Raw genomic sequence first — 18,957 nt, 5'->3', positions numbered from 1 at the left:
TTAGCATCTCCGCCGAAACTCTCATCTAGAGCCGAAAGTCCAATTTTCGGAGGCAGGGTTCGGCAACCAAAAGCTTGCCTCCACAGACAGGTTCGGCGGCCGAACATGGCTTCGGCTATCGAACCTGAGTTCTTCCAGAATGACAGAACTCAGCCTCTTATGCACATTTTGTCTTCCAAACCTTCTAAACTCAAACACAACACTCCCAAGCATGCATAAACACATCCTTAAGCATTTAGGGGCTTAAAACTAGCCTATACCCCAACAACATCACATTTTACCAACAAAGAACATACATTGCATCAATAACTCACATAACCCTAACATTTAACAACTAGTCTAAACATGCATCAATACCCCTTTAAAACCCCTCAAACATGCTCAAAACATCAAAGATGTGAGGATCGACCCTTACCTCTTGAAGATCGAGAGAATACGTGACCCAACTTGGAGATTTGGGGAAAATGAGTTCCAGAGGTCTCCAAGCTTCACAACTTCGATTTGAGCTCAAAATCTTCAAAACCAAGTTAAAACTTGTAGGATTTGAAGGAAAACCTCAAAACCAACCATGGAAGGGCATGAACTCACCTTTGCTCGAAAATGGAGGAGAAAACTCACCCATTTTCGGACATGGGGCCTTTTATAGGTGACTGGCAAGCCCACCTTCGGAAGCCAAAGGTAACTCCAAAACTCCACCAAGTTCGGCGGCCGAACATGGATTTTCCTCCATGGTGCTTTTCTTTCAAAACTCAATTTCTTTCATACTAAAGCACCATCCGTCAAGGGCCAGATCCGTGATCACGGCCCATCAACCAAAAGCCCATTCGTCACCTACATAATACAGGCCCAACTTAGCCCGCAAGAACAACTCAACCTGCAAAATTCACCACTTCACCACCTCCATGGCAAATACCAAGGAAACAGAGGGGCAAGTCATGAAAAGACTCAAAAGTACAAGCAAATGGGAGCATGATAAAAGTCAGACTTGCTCATCACTTAAAAAGTTATAAGATTTGATTTATCGTTATTAAACAAAGGCTGTGAGATCGGAAAGAGGCGACAAGAGCACCTCGGGATCATACAGAGCTGAGAGCTCAGAAATTAACTCGAGGATTAAAAGGCCGAGCTCACAGGTCAGATTAGTCCAGCTCGGAAAACATAACTTGAGAGTTCGGTAGGCTAAAGGAGGCTCAAAGCTCAATCCATCAAGTAAAGACCGAGCTCACAGGTCGGTTAGTCAAGCTCGGAAGAGTAAACCGCCCGTCCAACTGGTTAAGTAGGCCTGAGGCTCGGCTCATCAACTAAAAGAAGAAGTTCGCGAAATACGGTCAATTCAGCTCGGAAAAAACGGAACAAAAGTTAGTTGGCTAAAGCTACGAAGAAGAGCAGTATCAGTACTTCATCCATGGCAGAGAAAGAACAAGTATGTGTAAAAAACAAGAATTTCATTAAAAGAAAAGTACATTACAGCACGTTACAAAGGCCTACATTACAGAATGGAAGACTATCCTTAAAGGATTTACATATCCGGATACTTCATCATCTACGATTATCACCTACCCTACTATTCTAGTCTTCAGTTCGGAGGACTTCTCGCAGCTCGGAATGCGGGTTTTTAAGAAAAGGCCAAGATCTGTCTCGCTATTATAGGGGAACTGAACAAGTTGATTCCCATAAGTATTTCTCACTGTTCCCCTATAATAGGTCGACACCCTGATTGCCCAGACGTGATTCACGATACATACGGACAGGATATAATATCCGAGCTTGTCCGAATGTACCATGAAAATACGGGCTTTCTAGTTACGGCTCTAAGGAGATCGCAGAGCATACATTCGAAGGCATCGCCAGAAGCTTGACTGAGTACAGCAGATCTCAGTCTCGCATAATACTGGTACTTCATACCAAAGTCTTGCATAATACTGGTACTTCACATCAAAGGGAACAATGAGTTGATCATTCTCTCCACTTCCATTTATATCAAAAGAAGACGACGGGGGCATTAAGGAAATTTCCTTTCTCTTCTCGGAAGAAGGAGCAGACCTCTCATCAGCCCAGAACCTCTTGGGAGCCCGGACAACAAACAGAGGAGGAGGCCGACCAGATGATCTGGGTAAAACAGTCTCAGCAGCTTGCCGAATAGTCCCACCCATCGGCCGCCCTACCAGAAGGATCTCTAAAGCACCGTCCAGACTCCTTAGAGGTAACATCAAATTCCCAAGAATTTCGAACTGACCCATTCTTATCTCAGGTACTGCAAAAAGTTTCAAAACGAAGACAAGTCAGAAACAATTCTCCTTCAAGATGATAAAAGCAAGACTGAAACAAACCCCTGGGGCAACGAAGCAATACAAACTCAAGCTCACCTCATTCCGTTTGAAGAAAGCATCAAATGGATCCTTTGCAGATAAAACAGAACAATCTCGCTAGAGGAAAGAAGCAGACAAAGGAACAGAAAGGAAGAACCTCTTGTTCCAACAGAGGATTTGAGAATGAAGAAAAATTAGCGTTGATATATACCAGAGTCCGAGACCTTAGCACGGGGCAGAGCTATGCTAGACTCTAAGCTAACGGTGTCAGGATTCTAAAGAGATAGTCATGGAAAAGGAAAGAAAGGACATGCCCAGATAATGATGACAGGAAAGCAAAGACAGAAAAGGACACGAAGAATGGAGAAAAGCCAGAAAGGGGAAAGAGCAGATAGGATTCGAAAACTGTACAACGACGGAAAGATGAAAGGATGTTATTAAGGCACCTGAACACGAACAGGCGCGGTCATAATGGTTCTTGATATTCACCCCCTCGGCAGTGGAAGCAATAACTACCGAGAAGGTGAAGGGGCAATTGATGACCGCTGGATTTCTCCACCCCAGATCAGGGGCTTGACCACAACCAAAGGCCCATAACGTAGAGGCCCACACACCTGATATGTACAACAAGCCCGGCCCATTCAACCTTCAAGGCCGGGCTCAACCCAGCTTCTTCACTTATATCAGCCCAATCCGCGACTAATAGGCCCTCTCCATTCAGGTTCAGCGTCCGGCCCGACTCTCGGCCCAGCCCAGTTTCCAGAGCCATATCCAGACAACCTAGCAGATCAGTTCAAGCGTACGCACGAGGAGAATCAGAGGTTATTACGCATGGAGCAGGCGGCTGATACCCTCGTACGCCCGAATCTGTATGTCAGAGATGCGTGTCCCAATTATGGAAAGGTCTTTACACGTCACCAGCAAGTATAGCGAAATGGATAAAAGGGGAACCCCTCCCCAGAAAGTTTAAGTTTTACTTTTCAATACCAAAACCCTGGTAAAGCCCTATTCTATTGGATCTCAGACCATCAGAAAGTAAATAATAAATTATGTTTCCCAGTTTAATTAATTACACCGTTTATGTAATTATTTGCTAAAATTAATTAACTAACATTTTTATTGACGATGCGCATAATATTTTTTAAAAAGTAATACTGAAAAAGAGATTGGGATACTCGATCTCTGACTCTGGACAATATTCAGAAAATACTTTAATCATATGAATTGGATGACTTTGACATTAATTAATTAATTAATTAACATTAATCAGTAAAGAAATCAACCTATAAATAGTCTCAGAAGTCCATAGTATATTATTAAAAAATATTTAAAATTTTATTTTAAAAAAATTGAAATTTATCATGATTTTAAAAAATTTTATTTAAATATTCTTTTTTAAAAATGAATTATTAAGTATAGTAGATTAAATTTTTAATAAAAATAATATTTAATTTGCACTTACGAAGGACTGAATCTCGAGAGTACTATAAATATTATTTTTTTTTATTTTTATTCGAAATGGGAAATTGAAGTTGAATAACAATAAATAATAGAAAATATTTAAAGTTTAGGCTTCAAGACGTCCCCAGATGATACAGATCTATCAGGAATTTGCAGACATTTCCAGTCATCATCATCTATGCCATTGAAACAACGATTCACCATCTCTTTACTTACCAACTCCAGTTTTGAAGGTTCCCACTGTTTGCATTAAAATAAATAAAATTATATATATTTTACGTAAATTTTAATTATTTAAAATAATTTCTAAAATTTAATAAAATCTTAATTATATGATACCTTTGGTTTCTTGTCCTTGTCAAATAGCAAAGCTCTTGAACCCTGCAGAGTTAGAAATGAAATCCCTTAATATTAAGAATAACTATAAACTGAAAAAAAATTAAAATAATGTAAATGCTTTTTAAAATTCCATTTATGGAATTCAATAAACAATAATTATGAAATGACCCACAAATATAATTTATATATTACATATTGATCCACCATGCATTGGATTTAAACAATAATTATCTTCCCAATTTTACCTCGTAAAAATCATAGCTCACTGTTGCTCGAAGAACATTGCAGCAAATTGTATATTCACGTACAAGACATTGTTTCAAATTTTGCAATCGTCCTTCTTTAATCTGAATTTTTCAGAATTTTAAAAAATTAATTACCATATTGAAAATTACATCAAATTATCTTAATTATAAATGAATTTCAACTGTCAAATAAAAATTACCGATCTTAATGTAATCTTCAGGCTAGTATGACTAGCTGCCTTCATGGAATTTATTGCCTCAGTGATCCAAATTTCTGGATTGTTTTTCGCCTCATTTTCCTTGCAATAAATAAATTAATTTTATTTTAATAAAAATTAATTAATTATGTCGAATAATTTTATATTTTTACAATATAATAAAAAAAGAAATAATTTATGAACTTACAAGTGCTAGTAAGATTTCCTCAATGGTATCTTTTGAGAAACATTTGTTAATAGTCTCCAATCTAATTAATGACAAATACAAAATAATCAAAATCTATATAATAATAAATTAAATAAGAAAAGTTATGTGATAAAGTTATTGAGTAATAATAAAATTTACTTAATAATTATTGATTAATTGTAAAATTAATCACCTTTGGGTTTGATAAATAGTGTCTTGCTTTAAGTTTGGTTTTTGAGTAAATTTATTAACAACTTGACAAATTGTGGCCATATCTGATGTTTTGAGAGTATTTTCCAGCAACGGTAAATCCTGTATTAAGATAAAATTAAAAATTATTTATTATTATATAATAAATCTAATAAATAAAATAAATTATATGAAAAAATTATATATATTTGGAAATAATGAATTAATTAATTATTTATTTAATTACTTTAGAGAAAAGAAAATGTGTTGCCAAGCCACATGCAAGCATTTCTGCCCCATTTAGTCTGCCTCCTGTGAGTCCTAAAAATTCTCCTGCACAGAATTTAGAACTAAATTAGTAGAATTCTTTTTTTTATTTTTCAAATAAACTAATATCTATATTAAGAATATTATTATTAATTTTATAATTATTTTTAAATTCATATATGTTTGAATCAGCTTCTAAATTTATCTTAAAACTTCTACATTTATAAATAAAAAATAAAGATGGGAAGTTACCAAAATGCCCTGGGAGCCTAGAAAGAAAATGTGAAGCCCCTACATCTGGAAAAAGTCCTATTGATGCTTCTGGCATTGCAAATACCTGCACAATAATAATAATAATAATTATTATTTAATTTTTATAATTTTAAAAAATTAAATAGTAAACCGTTGGAAGCGTCTAGTAATTTAAAAAAAAACAACAATTTTTTTTAAAAAAACTTACTGCTTTCTCAGTAACGATCCTAAACTTTCCATTCATGCACAAGCCAGCACCTCCTCCCATTACAATACCATCAATAAGTGGAAGCTTAATTATTTAATATGCAAAAAAAAAATAAAAATTAATTAATGCGTAGAAACAAAACAAAAATAAATTATATTAAATTATAATAATTGACTCACTCACCAAAGGTTTTTTATATGTTGCAAGTAAGTAGTCTAAGTTAAATTGTTTCTTGTAAAATCTTGCTCCAAAACACCAATGTCCTGAATGGATCAACCACAATATAAAATAAATTTTTAATTAGAGTTGAAATTATAATCAATTTTCTGATTATATTTTAATTTTATTAATTTTTTTTTATTTTATTTTAATTACAATAAAAAATATAAAAAAATTAAATAAAATGAAATAAATTACTCTTTTCCTTCTATAATTTTTATGAGACGCGTTAGAATTTAACCTGTCATCATGGAACCAACAATTGAAACAACATCTCCACCTGCACTAAATGCTCTCCCATTTGCCTGATAAAAATTAAATTTAATTATTTTTTCTTTAATTTTAAATTGCAGTTAAATTATTTTTCTCAAGCAATCAATCAATATGAATAATAAAAAAAATAAAAAAAGTAATTATTATATTTAATAAAAATAAAAGTAAAATTAAAAAAAATTAATAATTTTTTTAAATGAAGAATGAGAAATTAAAAATAGAATTCGAGATTTTTTAAATTTAATCGGGTTTAAATTTGTGAGGATAATTTTTTTTTTTAATATTTTCAAAGCAACATATAATTTATGAGAAATTACCTTCAAAATTACAAATTTGACTTTGGAATCTGTTTCAAAATCTCTGAAATTCTTGAGCATCTGTGATATCTGCAAAAATTCGAATGAAATATATATTAATTAATTTTAAATTGAAATATATATTACAAGAAATTAAAAAGGGAAAAGTTAATTCATACCACTTCATAATCAAGGCTATTTAACTTGGTTGGTCTATTCAATATCACCTCTCTGTAAAATGAATCTCCTTCGAACAATACCTGATTTTATCACCATTGTAATTCAATGAAATTAACTATTTAATCCTTATTATTTAATAAAATTAATTATTTAATTTTTTTTATTTTAAAAAATAAATAAATAAATTTTATTATTAATTATTGAATTCTATAATTTTAATCTATTTAAAGTAGTAATAAAAAAAAGAAAATATATGAGTAATAATTGATACCTTGTTAAGTTCCCTCTTGAAGTTGCAGGTGGAAGCCATTGTTTAAAGCTGTGTTCCTTCAGCGACAACCTACGAAAGAATGGTGGAGTACGATGAGGCTGTCGATTCTTATACATATATTTATAAGCCAAAACAAAATGTCTTGGTTCCCATGTGAAAGGACAATGCAACCTCACAGACCAATATAATTAATTTAATATATAAATATATATAAACTACAATCTAACAACCCATTAAGTATAATTAAATATTTAAATAAATAAATAAATACATTAATTAATAAACTACTCCCACCATACATATTTACTAATATTAAGTATTCCTTCCAATCAAGCTTCCAGAAATTAGAGACTATTGGTTTTTTTTAATTTGTTTATAATTTCTACAAAGAGAATATAAATAATCTACATTTTTTGACTTTTCAACTACTACATAATTAGATGTCACTCAATGACGTGGCAAGTTGTCGTGTATAAACTTTATTTTTTAATTTTTATATATTTGATTTCTAATTCAATTAAATTAAAAATTAAAATTATTAAATTGATGCTACGTATAAATTAATAATTTTTAGTATTTAAAATAAATTAAAATCATTAAATTTAATAATTGATTTCATATGGTTATTATTATTATTAACAACTTGATTAATTGATTACGTATAATTAATTATTATTAACAATATGATTAATAATGATGTGATATATAAAATAAGGTTAGTAATTTTTCTTTTATTTTTAAAAAGGAATTGTGTCATGCGATGTTATGCGATAAATTAAGTATCATAAATTTTTTTAAAAATAAATTTATAATTAATGATACATAATTTTATAATTATTTGACTAAACTATTATAAATATTAAAATTAAGAGCTAAAATATTTTATATATGATAAATTAAAAGAAAATTGAACTGATCTCATATTTGGAGAAGTTGTAATGTGAAGAGACTAGTTCTTATATAGATTAATAATTGAAATAGTAAGTCAATTAATACAACGATAAAAACTAAATTTTATTAACAATTAGCTAATAATTTTATAATTAATTCGACATTCTATATACCACGACTTATATGAAATATCATTCTTTTTTTTTTTAAATGAAATACCATTTCTTTTTTTTTTTTAATTTTATAAAAAAAAAATCGAAGACTTGGACGAAACTCTCATGAAGTGGAGCAGGTGAGTATAAGCTTTTTGGTAATTTCCCCATAAAAAAAGAAAAAAATTTTTTTGTTGATGTCACCTGTGCCTCTATAAAAGAAGGTTCAGTTTGCATCTCTCCTTCTCATCCCAGCCAAACAAGTCTGATCTTTAATCTTCAAAAGAAAAAAATAACCATTGGCAATGGCAGGAGACTCGCTTCTCTCAGTTCCAGCTGCTGCTACAAGTAGAAGGTAATCTATGCTGCTTATTCACTTGACATTTTTGTTTAATTTTTAAAAATTAATTAATAAATAAGTGAAATTAATAAAAAAAACTAATTAATAAAATTTTTAAAATATTAAAAATATTTTAATATAATTTTTAAAACTAAGTGATCTGAAAATTTTTTTATATTACGAAGGTTAAGTACTATAGAACAATAAATGATTTATTATAAATTTATTTTTTTATATAAATTAATTTTTTATTGTAGTTTTAACTTTAATTACTTCTCTAAAAATTAATTATAATAAAATTTAAATAATGAAATTTACTAAAGAAAACATTAAACCAACGTTTATATTATAATAATAAAATTTGTAAAGTTAAAAACATTCCTTGGCATTAATTTTCTGTAGAAAAAATTAAAAAAGAAAGGAGAAAGATTTTGTCAATTTGTACAGAATAACCAATATTAGAGTTATTAATTAAGTATTCTATTCATTCTTGTCATAGATTGGAAGGTAAAGTCGCGTTGATTACCGGAGCGGCTATGAGTATCGGCGAGTGCATAGCCAGAAGCTTCTGCAAACATGGAGCTAAAGTAGTAATCGCGGACATCCAAGACGATTTAGGCGAGTCAGTTGCTGAAGATCTTGGAGCTCATGTGGCCGTGTTTGTGCACTGCGATGTAACTATAGAATCTGACGTCGAAAAGGCAGTAGACACTGCAGTCTCCATATTCGGGAAGCTCGACATAATGGTGAATAATGCAGCTGTTGCCGATCCGCGCAAACCCAGTATTGTCGAAAATGAACTCATCGATTTTGAGCGAGTGGTGAAAGTTAATTTGATAGGACCTTTCTTGGGAACCAAACACGCAGCTCGAGTGATGATTCCTGCTCGCCAAGGAAGTATAATTACGTTGGGCAGCGTTTGTTCAAGTGTTGGAGGCGTTGCATCACACGCATACACCAGCACAAAGCATGCTATTGTGGGTCTAGCAAAGAACGCAGCGGCAGAACTGGGGCAATTTGGAATTAGAGTGAATTGCTTGTCATGTTACTTCGTGGAAACGCCATTGACGATGAAGTTCTTCAAAATGGAGGAGGATGGAGGGAGAGATGGTGTATATTCAAATCTTAAAGGGGTGAAACTGAAAGAGGAAGATGTAGCAGAAGCTGCCATTTATTTAGCAAGTGATGAGTCCAAGTACATGAGTGGCCATAATTTAGCATTAGATGGAGGCTTTACCACCATTAATCCTGCTTTTGGCTTGTTCTCAAGAAATGCATAAGATCTATTTATATTAGCAGGAGGTGATAGAAATCCTGTGATTGTGTTCTACTTAATAAAAATGCCTTACTCTTTCTAGTAACTTTATATACTCTATTTAATAATAATAGAATTGTTGTTAATCGATTAAAAATTGCTCAATTTTTAAATACTAATGGTTTAATTAGGGTTACGAACATCAAAACATTTTTTATCTTTACAACAATTATAAAATATCTTTACAACAATTAGTTATAATTATCGAACAGAATCACTAAGATTATATAAAGTAAAAAAAATGATAAAAATAGAAAGTGATGACCGCTGGATTTCTCCACCCCAGATCAGGGGCTTGACCACAACCAAAGGCCCATAACGTAGAGGCCCACGCACCTGATATGTACAACAAGCCCGGCCCATTCAACCTTCAAGGCCGGGCTCAACCCAGCTTCTTCACTCATATCAGCCCAGTCCGCGACTAATAGGCCCTCTCCACTCAGGTTCAGCGTCCGGCCCGACTCTCGGCCCAGCCCAGTTTCCAGAGCCATATCCAGACAACCTAGCAGATCAGTTCAAGCGTACGCACGAGGAGAATCAGAGGTTGTTACGCATGGAGCAGGCGGCTGATACCCTCGTACGCCCGAATCTGTATGTCAGAGATGCGTGTCCCAATCATGGAAAGGCCTTTACACGTCACCAGCAAGCATAGCGAAATGGATAAAAGGGGAACCCCCTCCCCAGAAAGTTTAAGTTTTACTTTTCAATACCAAAACCCTGGTAAAGCCCTATTCTATTGGATCTCAGACCATCAATTGGCGCCGTCTGTGGGAAACGAAGGAGATCTTTTCATCACCGGAGTTTTCACTTTCAAAACCCACTGAGATCCACGATGGCAAACCACCAAGAAAGTAACCTTGACATTCCAAATGACCTGAGCTCTGCCCAAGATGGGCAGCAGTTCTCCTTTCTAGCCCCACAACGTTGAATAACCAAACGCCTATTCCTCTTAATCCCTCGCCAAGCTTGGCAGGGAATACTCCCACCATGACCCTGTCTAACCAGGACATTCAAACCATGGCTCTCCAGCTACAGACTACTGCTCACTGGTTGGGGCAGATAATGCAACAGAGGGGCCTTAGCACCCCAGTGAATGCACTCCCAGTGGTGGAGGAACCCAGAACCAATGAACCCCGACCTACCTTTGACCGCCCCCAAACTAACAGCTGTGATACTGGGGAAGAGGAAGAACCGGAGGCCCGAATCCATGGGAGGAGGGCAAGAGAGATGATAGAAAATGAAGGGGCGGACAACTATTCTGCCGAAACAACGGGAACTGCAGCAGAAGAAGAGGAATGCAGCTTGGAGGGAAGATCCGGTTCAGCAGACGAAAAAATGGACCAAAAGTTGAAAAGGTTGAAGGAGCAGCTCTTAGCCGAGCTAGGTAAGAAAGACCAGAGCCAAACCTCTTTGCCCACCTCTTCCCCTTTCTCGAAGATAGTACAGCAGGAGACCGTTCCCAAGAAGTTTATGATGCCGCCGATGGCGGCCTATAATGGAGCTGGTAACCCAAGAGAGCATGTCATGAACTATAAGACCTTCATGGAATTGCAAACCCTGTCAGATGCCTTAATGTGTAAGGTGTTCCCAACAACGCTCTCGGGACCAGCGCGGGCGTGGTTCAACAGCCTGGAGGCCGGAAGCATTAAAAGTTTTGGAGATCTTGCCACCTGCTTCATCAGCCGGTTCATAGCCGGGGTGCCAGCAGATAAGAAGACGAGCTATCTGGAAACAGTGAAACAGAAAGAAGGTGAATCACTCAGGGAGTATGTTGCTCGCTTCAATACGGAGGCCCTGCAGATTCCCGAGCTGGATGAAGGAAGGGCGATAGAGGCCATGCAAAAGGGGACAACCTCTGCCGAGTTCTTTGGTTCTTTGAGCAGAAAACCTCCGACCTCACTGGCCGAGTTGATGAAGAGGGCGGAGAAGTATATAAGGCAGGGTGACGCCTTAGTGATGAGTAGATTTGCTAAAGGAATGGCAGGAAAAGAGAAAGTCCCGGAGGAGAGGAGGCCAGAGAGACACGAGAAGAAACACGGAAAGAGGCCTGAGCCGTACAAGCAAGCCTGGGAGAGAAGGGATCAAAGGCCTCCTCCTCCTCCTCGGGCCCTTGAACCAAGAGTGCTCCCTCCTTGGGTTCCCGAGAAACCAACCCCCCTCAACGCTTCCAGAGCCGAAGTGCTCATGGCAGTCCAGGATAAGGAGTTCCTCCAGTGGCCCAAACCCATGAAGTCGGAAGCAGATCAAAGAAATCTTGATAAGTATTGTCAGTATCACCGGAGCCATGGGCACGATACGAATAACTGTTTTCAGTTAATCGCGGAGATTGAGAGGCTGATCAAAAGGGGGCATCTCAAAAATTTTGTAAAGAAACCAGAGGGACAGAGGCCTCAGCCTGGTCCGACAACTCAGACGCCTAGAAGAATAGGAGCTGGACCAGTGAATGATGGGTCCAGCGGGACCATCAACATGATTGTTGGAGGAACAGGAGGACGGATGAGCCGTCGAGGAAAGAAGAGAAACCGGGAAGGGGAGACCAGCAATAGTGAAGTCCTGTAGATCGTTGAACACTCTCCCATGACTATCGCTTTCTCCCCGGAAGATGCACAAGGCATTCAGATGCCCTATGATGATGCGCTCGTCATTGAGGCTGTCATTAATAATTTTCGAGTAAAGAAGGTTCTGGTAGATGACGGGAGTAAGGTCAACTTGTTGCCCTATCGGGTTTTCCAGCAGATGAGAATCCCAGAAGAACAGCTGGTTCGAGACCAGTCGCCAATCAAGGGGATCGGAGGAGCACCAGTACTTGTAGAAGGAAAGGTGAAGCTAGCTCTTACCCTGGGAGAGGCACCCCGAGCTCGCACCCATTATGAGGTGTTTTTGGTGGTCAAGCTCCCACTGAGCTACAATGCGATTTTGGGGAGACCGGCGTTGTTCGACTTTGAAGCTGTCACTAGCATCAGGTATTTGGCACTCAAGTTCCCAACAGAAGAAGGAGTGGGAATGGTCCGGGGCAGCCAGGAAGAAGCAAGGGCGGTATACTTGGCCACAGTAACAGAGCCGAGCTCAACTGGAGCAGCACTCGACTCGGAAGTTCTGGAGGTCAGAGATGAAACAAAAGAAGCCCGGACGGAGCCAGTTGGAGAGTTGGAAACCTTCCCCTTGTCAGAAGCAGATGCAAACAAGGTCTTCAGCCTTAATGCCAGCCTCACCAAAGAACAAAAAGGTGAAGTCATGGCCCTGATCCGAAGTCACGCACCGACCTTCGCATGGAAGCCCTCAGACATGCCGGGAATTGACCCCAAAGTAATGACACACCGATTGAATGTCCTCCCCGAGGCCAGACCAGTGAAGCAAAAGAAGAGAGTAGTGGGAAGAGAGAAGCAGCAGGCCACCCGGGAGGAAGTGCAGAAGCTAGAAGAGGCAGGCTTTATTAGGGAAGTCATGTACCCACAATGGTTAGCAAATCCGGTGTTAGTCAAAAAAGCCAATGGCAAATACAGGATGTGTATAGATTTTACCGACCTAAATAAAGCCTGCCCTAAAGATTGTTACCCCCTCCCCGATATTAATAAAATGGTCGACTCAACGGCCGGTTTTGATTATATGTCTTCTTTGGATGCTATGTCGGGTTATCACCAAATTCCAATGGAAAGGTCGGACGAGGAAAAGACCTCATTTATAACTGAAGATGGAACTTACTGTTATAGAGCTATGCCCTTTGGATTGAGAAATGCCGGGACAACTTATCAGAGGTTGATGAATAAAATCTTCAAAAACCAGATCGGTCGAAATCTGGAAGTGTATGTGGACGATATGGTGGTCAAAAGTTTAAATTTCCAACAACACATAGCAGATTTGAGAGAAATATTTGGGGTGTTAGATCAATACAGAATGAAGTTGAACCCAGCAAAATGTGCTTTCTTCATTAGGGGAGGAAAATTCTTGGGGTACATGGTGAGTGGTAAAGGCATTGAGCCTAATCCGGAGAAAGTGGAAGCCATACTGAATATGCCAGAACCGACCTGTGTAAGAGATGTTCAGAGACTAACCGGGAGAATAGTAGCGCTCAACCGATTCATGTCGAGGTCGGTAGAGAAGTGCCTGCCACTCTTCAAAAAGTTGAGAAAAGTACCGAATTTCGAATGGACAGAAGATTGCCAAAAGGCCTTCCTAGAGCTTAAGAAGTATCTTAGCTCGCCCCGTGTGCTCAGCAGTCCCATAAAAGGAGAAGAACTCCTGATATATCTGGCGGCCTCAGAACAAGCAGTAAGCGCAGTGCTAGTAAGGGCGGAAGAAGGAGAACAGAAACTTGTTTTCTACGTTAGCAAGGTACTCCGAGACACTGAGGTCAGATATTCGAGCATTGAAAAATTGGCTTACGCCTTATTGCTGGCAGTCCGAAAATTCAGAGTTTACCTAGAAAGCCACCAAGGAGTCGTAATGACAGACCAACCCTTAAAAAAGATTCTACGTAGACCGAAAACTTCAGGGCGGATGTTGGCATGGTCCATAGAAATTAGCCCTTACTGTCTAGAGTACCGACCTCGAACGGCCATAAAATCTCAAGCTCTGGCTGACTTCATAGCAGAGTGCGCATTCAATGAGGAGAAGGGAGGATCATCCTTGGAAACATCAAGCAAAGAGGGAGAGAGAGAGCCCCCCCAAGAATTTAGCTGGAAGCTGTATGTAGACGGAGCATCAGGTGCTGAGGGTAGTGGCGCGGGGATAATGCTTAAAGGGCCAGAAGGTTTTAAAATATGTTACACCTTGCGTTTAGAATTTACAGCTTCTAACAATATGGCCGAATATGAGGCCATGGTAAATGGAATGTTGGTAGCTTCGGAGGTAGGGGTAACCGACCTCGAGGTGAATAACGACTCTCAGTTGGTGATCAACCAGGTTACGGGAGTATATCAAGCTAGGGACCCCATCATGCAGAACTATCTTGATAAAGTAAAAACTATAGAAGCCGAGCTCACGGGTCGGGGAGTTATCGTCAGATTCCAAAGAATACCTCGGGAAGAAAATGAGGAGGCAGACCTGCTTAGTCGGTTGACTAAAGAAGAGTTAGAACAGCTCCCCGATGAGGTACATATACAGCATGTCCGCACACCTGCTTTTAAAAAGACAAACACGGTACTGCAGGTAGAACAGAGCTCAACTTGGATGACCCCATACCTGAGATACTTGGAGGAGGGCAAGCTCCCCGAAGATAAAGATGAAGCCAGAAAGATAGCAGCTCGCGCTGCCAACTACCAAGCAATAAGGGGAACCTTATACAGAAAAGGGAAGTCCAGCCCATGGCTCCGGTGTGTGAGTCCGAAAGAAGCTGCAAAGGTAATGGAGGAAATACATAGAGGCCTATGTGGGGCTCACGAGGGAGCAGGGACATTAGCCAACAAAATATTCAGGCAAGGGTACTACTGGCCCACTGTTAAAAAAGAAGCAGAAGAGTTTGTCCGAAGGTGCGACGTATGTCAGAGATTTGCCAACGCCATCAGAACCCCCGCCACTCCTCAAGCGAGCATATCCAGTCCATGGTCTTTCTCACAATGGGGAATCGACATCCTGGGACCTTTCCCCAAGACTACGGGGCAAAGGAAATTTGTAGTGGTGGCTGTGGAATACTTCTCGAAATGGCCAGAGGCAGAAGCAATAGCCACAATCACAGCTCGTAAGATGATAGATTTCGTATGGGGACATATCATCTGCAGATTTGGCATACCTAGAGTACTTATCTCAGACAACGGTAGACAATTTGACTGCAGCATTTTCAGAGCCTTCACGACGAACATGGGCATATGGCATAAGTTCTCCTCCGTGTCTCATCCTCAGACTAATGGCCAAGCAGAAGTGACTAATAGAGCTATCCTTCAAGGATTAAAGAAACGGCTGGATGGCGCAAAGGGGAATTGGGCAGAAGAACTCAATAGCATACTATGGGCACTTCAAACCACTCCCAGAGCGCCCACTAAAGAAACACCGTTTGCACTTGCTTATGGCACAGAAGCCGTAGTCCCAGTTGAATTGCAGATCCCCACTCATCGAGTTCAATTCGTTAGTGAAAATACCAATGAGGATAAGTTAAGAAGCAACCTGGATGCTCTTGAGGAAGTCAGGGAAGAAGCCCAAGTCCGAACTGCCGCTTATCAACAACGAGCAGCGAGATATTACAACCAAAAGGTCAGAGAAAGAAGCTTAAAAGTGGGAGACCTGACCCTAAGAAACCTGGAGGCTACAGGAAAAAGAGTGGCCGCGGGTAAGTTAGCACCAACCTGGGAAGGTCCTTTCAAGGTGACAAAAGTGGTCAAGCCAGGGGTATACCGAATTGAAGATATGCAAGGAAACCCCGAGCCCCACACTTGGAACATTCAGCACCTAAAAAGGTATTTCCCTTGAAATATTTGTAAAGAAAGACGTTGTATTTTGACGAATATGAGTAAATAAAAATTATTTATACAAAAATAAATTATCTTAAAGCATAATATTCCTCCATGAAAAAGAAAGAACAGGACTCAGAAAGATCCCTTGAAACAAGACCTCAGTTAGGCACAAAAACCAGCTGAGATGATGAAGCGACAGTAAGGCCAATGAGCCTGAATCTTGTGCAAAAACCTCAAGAAGGCACAAAAAACTGCCGGCGGGGCCCCGAGGTCACCCCGGAACGGCCGGCGAGGATCTTAAAAGATGCCTCGCGGAGCATGAAGATCGGGATCCCCTAGAACTCCCGGGAAAATAAACCAAAAACTGCCGGCGGGGCCCCGAGGTCACCCCGGAACGGCCGGCGAGGATCTTAAAAGATGCCTCCCGGAGCATGAAGACCGGGATCCCCTAGAACTCCCGGGAAAACAAACCAAAAACTGCCGGCGGGGCCCCGAGGTCACCCCGGAACGGCCGGCGAGGATCTTAAAAGATGCCTCCCGGAGCATGAAGACCGGGATCCCCTAGAACTCCCGGGAAAACAAACCAAAAACTGCCGGCGGGGCCCCGGGGTCACCCCGGAACGGCCGGAGAGGATCTTAAAGATGCCTCCCGGAGCATGAAGACCGGGATCCCCTAGAACTCCCGGGAAAACAAAACAAAAAACTGCTGGCGGGGCCCCGAGGTCACCCCGGAACAAAAACAACCAGGGTCTCATAAAGATCCTCTGAAAACAAAAATGGTCGGAGAAGGACTTAAGAGCCTCCCAAAAGGAAAAATTCCCATAACATATGCAGGGACAACTTAACACACAGTTCCGACCTCACAAAAAGAAAGGAGCCCAGAGCTACCAAGGCAAAATCAGGTTACCGACCTCCTGAAGAGGCACAATAGCCAAGAAGCGCCGACCTTGAAACAGACACTAACGCTAAAAGATGGGCCATCGGGCAAAATGCCGAGCGCCCAGCTCGGATAGACCTATGTTAAGCTCAAGATCGAGCTCCCAGCCCAAGGTATGAAGGCCAAGACAAAAGGCCGGGCTCCCTCTTTCCAAAGGCTCATAAACGAAGAAACCTGTAAAAGGAAAAATGAAGGAGGAAAAGGCTGTACTCCAAAATCAGTTTGTCGGAAACAGACATCCAAATTCACAACCAAGAAGGAAAGGCTAAAAGCAAAAAACAGCCATGCTAGTCACCATTAAAAGGTATGAGATTTGATCTCTCAGACTATTAGCTAAAAACTAAGCTTGCAACTCAAGAGCAATCCAGAGCTTATGAATGAGAACATAGTGTACAAATATGAAAAAAAAAAAGATAGAGTACTTTGAAGAAAAAGAAAACTGATATTTCATTACAAATAATTATTACAAATTATCCTTCTGACGAGGTGGGGGGATAAATAGTCCTTAAAGGACTTACATCAGTAAGAACATCCTCGCCTACATTATTTCTACTCGCAGTCGCATCTGCAGGAAGCTCAGGAAGCTCAGAATCCCTTGGATCAGAGCCCTCAACGTTTACAACAGGAGCTATCTCTGACTCAGGATGGAGATCTTCCTTCTCAGAGTTAGGGTCATCCTTCCCTGACTCAGGGACTTCCACGTCCTCCCCCTCCAGCTCGGACTCTTCCGAAGAAGACTCCGCAGGCCGGCATATGTCCCTCCGGCAATCTCCTCGGGGCATAGGAAAATCATCCTCCCCATACAGCACTGGCTCGCCATCTGAGTCCACTTCGTACCTGCGAAGCTTGGCCAAAGGAATATCAGGAGCGTGCCTGGCCTCTCTTAAGCCACGATTGTAGCCGATCACATACATACGGAAGGCTTTCTTAAGAACCGCCGATTTCATTTCACCAGAAGCCTTATATTCATCGAGATGTTCCTCACAGGCCTCAGCTACAAATTCCTTAAACTCAGAAGAGTCTTTGTAGTCCTGAAGATAAGCCTCACAGGCCTGCTCGATCTTCTTTTTCAGCTCATCAGACTCCTGATACTCTGCAATACATTGCTCGCGCACTAATTGAGCCTTACCTTCAACATGCTTTACTACCTCAAGCAGGGCTGAACACTTGCGCTCTAAGGTCCTGACTTCATGGTTGAGTTGCTGGTGGCGAAGGTTGAACTCCTCAGCCGATGAAGCCAGGTCTCTGATACGATCAGAGCTCGTGCTCAACTCCTGCTCAAGGACCTCCACCCGAGCTAGGGCTGCTTCCTTCTGAGCCTTCGCTTCCTCCAGTTGAGCTTGAAGCTCTTCAAAATCAGCCTTTAAGGCCCCATATTGTTGCTGGACCTCAGCTTTTTGCCTCACGGCCTCATCCCTTTCGCTAAGGGCCTCTGTCATAGAAGACAGCTGCTTTAAAACCCCTTCGCAGCGAACCTCCAAAGCAGCTGCCCTCTCATCAGACACTCTGAGAACCTCGCGAGTCTGAGACAGCTCTGCTTCTAAAGACTTGGTATACCCTGCTGTCTCAGCCGCCTTCTCATCAGCCTTTTTAAGGGCCTCTAGCGCCGAATGCAGCTCCACTTGGAGGGACTGGATTTGCTCTCGAGCAGCTACCAGATTACCCCTTGCGTCACTGGTTGCAGATAAGTTCTCTTCCAGACGCGCCTCCTCAATCCGGCGGTCTACAGACTCCTGGAGGGAGCGATCACGAGCATCCACCTCCATAAAGAGGCCCGTCGCCTAAAATGGAAGAACAACTGTCAGAAAAAGAAAAGAAGCAAAACCTAAAGGGAGGTGAAAAAACAACTTACCATTAGAAGCATTTCTCTAATTGAAGATCCAAGCTCCTCACGAGAGCGAGATCGGAAGGACACTTGCTCCTTGGTAGAACTGGCTAAAAGACCAGTCAGGGCAAGAAGACGAGGATCCGAGGCCTCTGTAATTCCGTCGAACATCCGCTCCCTGAGCAGTTCGGCGACAG

At 40.0% G+C, this 18,957-nt stretch overlaps 2 protein-coding genes across 2 annotated transcripts; one reads left to right on the top strand and one right to left on the bottom strand.

Moving 5' to 3' along the window:
• Positions 1-3,750: 3,750 nt before the first annotated feature.
• LOC110617014 (3-hydroxyisobutyryl-CoA hydrolase 1-like) lies at positions 3,751-6,953 on the bottom strand. Its single transcript, XM_043957770.1, has 14 exons — positions 6,915-6,953; positions 6,643-6,723; positions 6,485-6,553; positions 6,136-6,199; positions 5,859-5,938; positions 5,676-5,759; positions 5,468-5,552; positions 5,196-5,281; positions 4,953-5,071; positions 4,760-4,820; positions 4,555-4,653; positions 4,355-4,456; positions 4,110-4,151; positions 3,751-4,010 (listed from the first exon to the last, which is right to left on the bottom strand). Exons 1-14 carry the CDS (start codon positions 6,951-6,953, stop codon positions 3,870-3,872), a joined length of 1,152 nt encoding a protein of 383 aa, XP_043813705.1. The 3' UTR covers positions 3,751-3,869.
• Positions 6,954-8,202: 1,249 nt separating this feature from the next.
• On the top strand, positions 8,203-9,658 carry LOC110608358 (secoisolariciresinol dehydrogenase). The gene is made up of 2 exons (XM_021747580.2): positions 8,203-8,312; positions 8,797-9,658. Exons 1-2 carry the CDS (start codon positions 8,263-8,265, stop codon positions 9,575-9,577), a joined length of 831 nt encoding a protein of 276 aa, XP_021603272.1. The 5' UTR covers positions 8,203-8,262; the 3' UTR covers positions 9,578-9,658.
• Positions 9,659-18,957: the final 9,299 nt, after the last annotated feature.

The sequence above is a fragment of the Manihot esculenta genome, chromosome 6, assembly GCF_001659605.2.
Source record: "Manihot esculenta cultivar AM560-2 chromosome 6, M.esculenta_v8, whole genome shotgun sequence".
Classification (NCBI taxonomy): Eukaryota; Viridiplantae; Streptophyta; class Magnoliopsida; order Malpighiales; family Euphorbiaceae; genus Manihot; species Manihot esculenta.
Note: the sequence above shows the minus strand (reverse complement) of the source record. Positions and strands in the feature narration are given on the sequence as shown.

Bases quoted from the DNA above. Each gene is read 5' to 3' on its own strand.
- LOC110617014 (XM_043957770.1), bottom strand. From the start codon at position 6,953: ATGGCTTCCACCTGCAACTTCAAGAGGGAACTTAACAAG. The intron at 4,821-4,952 runs GTGATTAATTTT...GTCATTAATTAG, and splicing joins ACTATTTATCAAACCCAAAG to ATTGGAGACTATTAACAAAT. The intron at 4,152-4,354 runs GTAAAATTGGGA...CTAACTCTGCAG, and splicing joins TGAGCTATGATTTTTACGAG to GGTTCAAGAGCTTTGCTATT.
- LOC110608358 (XM_021747580.2), top strand. From the start codon at position 8,263: ATGGCAGGAGACTCGCTTCTCTCAGTTCCAGCTGCTGCTACAAGTAGA. The intron at 8,313-8,796 runs GTAATCTATGCT...TTCTTGTCATAG, and splicing joins GCTGCTGCTACAAGTAGAAG to ATTGGAAGGTAAAGTCGCGT.